Source organism: Papaver somniferum, chromosome 1, assembly GCF_003573695.1.
Source record: "Papaver somniferum cultivar HN1 chromosome 1, ASM357369v1, whole genome shotgun sequence".
Classification (NCBI taxonomy): domain Eukaryota; kingdom Viridiplantae; phylum Streptophyta; class Magnoliopsida; order Ranunculales; family Papaveraceae; genus Papaver; species Papaver somniferum.
In genome coordinates this window covers 8,219,371-8,226,614 of record NC_039358.1, presented here as the reverse complement: position 1 = coordinate 8,226,614, position 7,244 = coordinate 8,219,371, and the positions used below count along the sequence as shown (strand labels likewise).

The 7,244-nt window shown below is 37.2% G+C and overlaps 1 protein-coding gene across 1 annotated transcript; it reads left to right on the top strand.

Annotated features, from left to right (window-relative positions):
* The first annotated feature begins 747 nt into the window (after positions 1-747).
* LOC113329154 (bifunctional 3-dehydroquinate dehydratase/shikimate dehydrogenase, chloroplastic-like) lies at positions 748-3,562 on the top strand. Its single transcript, XM_026576351.1, has 8 exons — positions 748-1,328; positions 1,838-1,937; positions 2,178-2,366; positions 2,416-2,524; positions 2,605-2,748; positions 2,823-2,971; positions 3,093-3,255; positions 3,350-3,562. Exons 1-8 carry the CDS (start codon positions 1,129-1,131, stop codon positions 3,388-3,390), a joined length of 1,095 nt encoding a protein of 364 aa, XP_026432136.1. The 5' UTR covers positions 748-1,128; the 3' UTR covers positions 3,391-3,562.
* The last annotated feature ends 3,682 nt before the right edge of the window (positions 3,563-7,244 follow it).

Genomic DNA, 7,244 nt, shown 5'->3' with positions numbered 1-7,244 from the left:
ACCTGAGATCGAACTCTCCGAGGTTGATTGTTCCTCGCTCCCATAGTGAAGATTCTGCAATTTCACTTCTCCTACTTCCTGCAATCCTTCTACTTCTCCCAACGGGTGTTGTGTTTTCTCCTACGGATGTTTGTCTCACCATCTTCTGTTCCTGCAATAACACTTTCCTTAAAGATTTAAATCAACAAAACCTTTCTTATAAGATGAAAACTTGAATATATTATTCTCATAAAAAAAAATAAATCTAATAAAACAAATAATAATCCTAATAAATAAAATACCAAACTGATAAATATCCAAAATATAACCATATCTTGCAATATACTCTCTACATTCCTAATGCGTCGTGTATCACGTTGAAAACATAAGAATAGATTAAAAAAGAAAGAAAGACACTGAAAATAAAAATGTAAAGCCGCGTTGTCGATCGCCACCGCGCTAATGCAGATTTAATGTGAAGCCACGTAAGCCGCATGCTCCACAATCCAGTATATTCACGAGTGAAGCTTTAATGTATGGATATGATTTACTTTAAGTCAACCTCCTTTTGTTTCCCACAACAGAAAAGTTCGAAATTAAAAATGGGTATGTGTAGAAATGGGTTTGTCTTACATGATTGCCAAAGAAATGGAGTTCCACGATTACCAAGTGATGCAAGGGAGACCTGTATACACACACGTCACTCAACATGCTATATAGCACATAATATGGCGTGAGCATATATGTCATCGGGGTTTAGCAATTCCTTCCTTCGCTTGAAAACAGAACTTGTCTTTCTCCCGATGGAAAGAATCGATTTTGATATATTACTATAGCTCATGAGAGCATTCACTGTGGCTGAGCTTATTACTATGGCGTCAGCTGACTGTCAGCATATAATTCGATCACTTCAAAATATTAGGCGCCTGCCAAAACACTTACTCTCGCTCTCCATCTCTCTTCAACAGTTCAAGTATTGAGTAGTCTACTGTAAATCTTCAAATTCCACAGTCTATTTTTCCTTCTTTCAGACAACTTTCACCCTAATTTTTGATACTATAATTAGTGTATCATTTATTTATTTTTGTAATAAGTTTCCCTTCAGTTATCTGCCGACCGGTATTCAATTTGAATATTGTAGGTGGAGGAATGGCAACATATTCGACATTAATATGCGCTCCAATAATGGGAAAATCTATGAACCAGATGATTCTTGATATAGACAAAGCTAGAGAAATTGGAGTTGATATGGTTGAAATCAGATTGGACTATCTATCAAGCTTCAATCCTTACCAAGATATTCAAATTCTAATAAAAAGTTGTACCATGTTAACTCTTTTCACCTACAGGTACACATCATTCTTTCTTAATTTTTCCTTACTGATCAGTTTGTTTGAATGATGAGTACTTATATATATCACAATATATATAAACTAAAGACTTGTGCCATTAGTGGTTATAGGGGCTGTATATCATTATCAGTACTGGATAATATCCAGTTTCTTGTTTTGGGCATAATTTCAACACCATCATCGGTTTTTGAAGCCCTCATCTAATTTTTGGTGGGGGAATGGGTTCTATCCCCTGTCTCTGACCGGACAAACATGTATAGTCCAACCCGCGGTTTGTCTAGTACGCTGAGAGATTGATGATCAATAATATATTCTTCTTTTCTTTAAAGAAATATTTTAATCATCAAAAAATAAATACTTCATCCGTTTTATAAAAAAATGATATTTTTATTTTTTTCAATTTAATATACTTTTAGGCAAAAATAAAGATGTGAATGTATTTTTTTCCCTAAAATAGAGGTAATAGTACAGTATAACTGATTTGTTTTCATTTTATTCTTATTTAGACCCAAATGGGAAGGAGGTGAGTACGAAGGTGATGACAGTATTCGGCTCGATGCACTTAAACTTGCCATGGAGCTGGGAGCTAATTATATTGATGTTGAGCTTCAGATTAGTTTCTTTTAATCTACTAATTATGTTCTGCTAATTATATCCGATTGTATTTGTACTTTAATTATTACATAAGTTTTGATGTCAACCTTTTTTCGGTACCTAATTAATTTTTCAAAAATTAACTATTGTCAGTTGTCAACTTGCTGTTCGAATATATTAATTTTTTAAAAAGTCTAAAGGTTAACATCAAACAAAAAATAATTGTTGTTTAACGTGGTATTATTATCTTGTCTGAAGGTTGCACATGAGTTTATTAGTTCGTTAGATGAGAAGACACGTGAAAAGTCTAAAATTATCGTTTCTTCTCATAACTACCATGCAACTCCATCAGTGGAAGAAATAGGCGATCTTATGGTAAGTATACAATCTACTGGTGCTGACATAGTGAAAATTTTCGTAATCAGTCAATGGTTGGGTATTGTGAGTAATGGATTGACTTCGATTTATCTACTTGATGAAATCTCTACAGTTAATAGGAGCTGTTAATACCATTGTTAGGAGACCGAGTGATGGGAAGTTAATTGGTTACAACACCGACTATGTTGGTGCTATTTCTGCCATAGAAGATGGGCTGAGAGGTTTCTCACATACTCCACATACTTCATTTAGACCTATGTTGCTTCTGGTGTGACCCAATTTTATAAGCGTACTTTTGCAGGTTCAGATCAAAATTACCATGGAAGTGGTTCGCCCTTAGAAGGTAAATTATTTGTTGTTATTGGAGCAGGTGGTGCAGGTAAGGCCCTTGCTTATGGTGCAAAGGCAAAGGGAGCCAAAGTTGTGATAGCCAACCGCACTTATGGTAAGATTCCAGAATTGTCCATCGTCTTCCTTGACATTTCTAGGTGATAATTTTTATGTTGTGTCATCTCCAAGAGCGTTCCAGAGAACTAGCAGCGTTGGTCGGAGGAGATGCAATTACTCTTTCTCAGTTGGAAACTTTCTGCCCAGAGGATGGGATGATTCTTGCAAACACGACATCTATAGGAATGCATCCGAAAATTGAAGAAACACCAATACCAAAGGTTTGTCCCTATCAGTTACATCTAAATGCATGATGCGCTTGCTTTCTCGAATAATTGGAGTAGTTTTCTAGTCTTGCAATCAATGAAATCTTACATAAAGAAACTATGTTGTTATTTGCAGCATGCCCTAAGTGCTTATGCACTGGTTTTTGATGCCGTTTACACTCCAAAAATGACAAGACTTTTGCTGGAAGCAAAAGAATCGGGAGCTGCAGTTGTTACTGGGGTAGATATGTTCATCGTCCAGGCATATGAACAATATGAAAGGTTCACTGGTTTGCCAGGTTAATAATCATTTCTCTTCTTATTATTTATTTTTCTCCCCTTTCCTAATTAATTAAACTAGTCCTAACACTTGCATTATCCTTCTTTCGGCAGCGCCTAAGGAACTCTTCAAGGAAATCGTGTCTAAAATGTAATTGTTAAGGTGATCTGGTTGTTAGGCTCTCGTTCTCGTCTACATCCTCCTATTGATATCTTGTTGTTGTATTTGGTAATCTCAGAAATAAAACAAACATTTTTCTCTAGAGTTTCTATAGCAAATGAGCTTATGTTCTGTTAACACAACATTCAGGACATCTCCAACGTGACCCAAAGTTGTGCACAATAGTTCTTTATTAAGGGTTTTCTATCTTTGGTATTACTTGTATTATGAAACTGTAATCAGTCAGGAAACACGTTGGCTTGAAGTTCAAGGAACTAGTGTATATATATGTTGAGTCTCTTTGTAACTCGATTGTACAGTTAATAATCAATAACAAAGTTCTGTTCAAAGTCTGTTCTTCTATTTCTCTAGGTTAACCTAAACCTAAATTAGTTCTAGCTTGGTATCATCTAGGTTTTAGGATCCTCAAAACCATGTCTACTGAACCCTCTACGATTTCTTCTACAATCTCTTTACTTATTCAATCTACTTCTCTTTCACAATCATCAATCATGGCCCCTGTTCAATTCTCTCAACCTCATCACATCATCACCGTTAAACTGGATGAAACCAACTATTCTCTATGGCGTGCTTAGTTTTTGTCGTATCTTCAGGGTTATGATCTAGATGGTCATGTTACTGGTACAAAACCCTGCCCAGCACCTGCTCTCGCTGATGAATCCCCCAATCCATCTTTTGCTTCATGGACAAAATAAGATAAAATCCTGGTTAGTTGGGTGTTCTCCTCTCTTACTCCTTCTGTTCTCCGTCATGTTTATCTTCTTACAACAACCAAAGAAATCTGGACCTCTCTCGAATCTCTATATGCTTCTAATTTTGTTGCTCAAATTCATCATCTTCACTGCGAGTTATGTGCACTTAAGAAAGGATCTCAAACCATGCGAGCATATATTGATCATGCTCGAGATTTAGTTGATAGTCTTGCTGCTTCCAACACCACGGGTACAGATAAAGAGTTTCGTCATTGTCTTCTTGCTGGTTTAGACAATTCTTATAATGCTATTGTTACATCCCTCACTACTACTATGAGATCTCTTACAGTCGAGGATTTTCTTACGTTTCTACTTACGTTTGAGTTACGGATTGAACAACAGACCAAGACGTTGAATGCTCAACCTGTTGCTAATCTAGCTGCACCATCTCGACAGCCTGCATCTCATTTTCTTACACCGACTGTCTCTTTAGCACCATCTGCTTCGACTTTTTCTCAATGTCATTTCTCTGGGAATAACAGACCACAGCCTTAACGTGGTCCTAGTCGTTCGGATGTACCTTATCATGAGCATAGGAGTCATAATTTACCTTTTAAATACAGTACAGCTAATTATTTGAATCCATTATATTTAATTGTCTCGGATGTATGGGGTCCCTCTCATATTTTATCTAATGAAGGTTACAAATATTATGTCATATTTATTGATGCTTATAGTCGTTTTACTTGGATGTTTCCTATGTCTCACAAATCTGATGTCTTTTCTATATTCTTTTTGTTCCAAAAGCATGTAAAAATATTTTTAATAGAAAGATAAAAATATTCCAGTTTGACAATGCTGCTGAGTATCGCAAACTTACTCCGCATCTCCAGAAACTTGGGATTTTTCATCGTTTTTCATGCCCACATACTTTTGAGCAAAATGGTTTGGTTGAACGACGTCATCGTCATATTCGTGAAACTGGTCTTACTATCTAAAATATGGCTTCTGAGCCATCTTCATATTGGTATCATTCGTTTTACACTGCTTGTTATTTAATGAATCGTGTCCCTTCGACTTCCGTTGATAATTCCTCTCCATATAAAGCTCTTTTTGGTCTCCCACCAGATTATACCTCTCTTCGTGTATTTGGTTGTCTATATTTTCGTCACTTACGTCCGTATAGGTCTCACAAAATGGAGCCTCTTTCTTATCCTTGTGTTTTTATTGGCAATAGTCCATCTCACAAAGGTTACAAATACCTTCATATTCCTATTGGTAATATATATGTTAGTCGTCATGTTGTTTTTGATGAGACTACCTTTCCCTTTGCATCCGCGATATCACCTTCACCGGCGTCGACTACTTCTCTGGTAACAAATCCTTTACCCTTATATATTTCCTTACCACCGGTTTCGTTCTCTCGGACTCCTGTTGCTCCGCTGCCGCCAGTTTCAACTACTCCATTTAGTTCGTCCAACATTACACAGTTCAGAACTGTCCAGTTTTCACCCTCATATTTGGGTCCACTGTCAGCTCCCGGGTGTACACCTGCCACCGACCAGTCTCCACCTGTCCAACCAGCATCGACAAATTCAGTTCCTCAAGCTCCTGTTCTTCCACTGACAGTGCTGCTGCTATGCCAGATGTCACTTTGTCAGTACCTGCACCTGCCTTTGCTCCTGATTCAAATTTTTCTTCAACTCCAGCACCTGACTCGACATCATCTCACTCGACTGCACCTGATGCACCTTCTCTGTCTACACCACCTAATTTAGGAGCTCATCCAATGGTGACTCGAGCAAAGGATGGGATTTTAAAGCCAAATCTCTTATATTCTTCCAAGTATGCATTGAGTACTGACTCTCTTTTTGAGCCGACTTGTTACTCGCAGGCTCAAACTAATCCACATTAGCGTGCAGCCACTGATGATGAATTTAATGCGTTGCTTCGCAACGGAACTTGGACACTGGTACCTTATTATCCATCTATGAACGTAATTGGCTGTAAATGGGTATTTCGTATTAAACGAAATCATGATGATACAATTGAACGCCATAAAGGTCATTTGGTTGCTAAAGGTTATAATCAACAAAAGGGAATCGATACTCTGAAACGTTTAGTCTGGTTGTTAAACCATGTACTATACGTATTATTCTTACATTGGCTTTATCTTCCAATTGTCTCATTCATCAAATTGATGTGCAGAATGCATTTTTACACGGACAACTTGAAGAAGAGGTATACATGAAGCATCCTCCAGGTTATGTGGACCCTCGATTTCCTACGCATGTTTTCAAATTACATCGTTCTCTTTATAGACTTAAACAGGCTCCTCGTTCATGGTACCAGAAATGTAAGGTCCTTTTAGGATAATGGGGAAGACATTCCAGCAATCATCCTTTGAATATTATGTGGAAATATTGGTTTTGTCATGGAAATCGATATGATGCATGATTCTATGCATCCTTCCTTTCCAAACGAATGCCCCAAATAAATGACTCATTCTTTACGATAAAAATATCATAATTAGCAAAGAAATTCTCTACTGTACTCTTCAGGATTGAGCTCTAAATCCGGATACTCTGTTCTCCTATCCTTTTTGGGGTAGAGGGATATCAATCCAGCAACGCGACGAGCGTATTCAACCATAATCCTAATGCAATCACCGCTCAGTTGATAGATTGCACGCGAGAATCTCGCATCAGAAAGGATCCTATAAAATAAAGGTATCTGAGGGTTGTAAAGAGGAATTGGAAGGCCAGCGAGGATCCTAACTGAAATGATGATCTTTTGGTCATTCCAGTGATCAAGCGAGAACCACCTGGGGTTAAAAGCAGAAGTGGATTTTGAATTGGGAGGAACAGATAGTACAAAGCCTTTATTCTTGAACTCCTCTTGAATTCTACTGAATTCCCTATCGTTCTTCCAACCAGCAGGAGGCATTTTTAGTATGGGAATGAGGGATAATGAAAATACGACATTTAAAGATGATCAAATGAGATCAAAATCAGAGTGATGATCATAATACGAGAAGTGAAGAACGAAGGTGAAGAAATGAAGAGAAAATGGGTAAGATTATCATCTTAAAAGTTGATGAGAAAAATAAAAAAATCAGAAAAATAGCTGAAAAAAA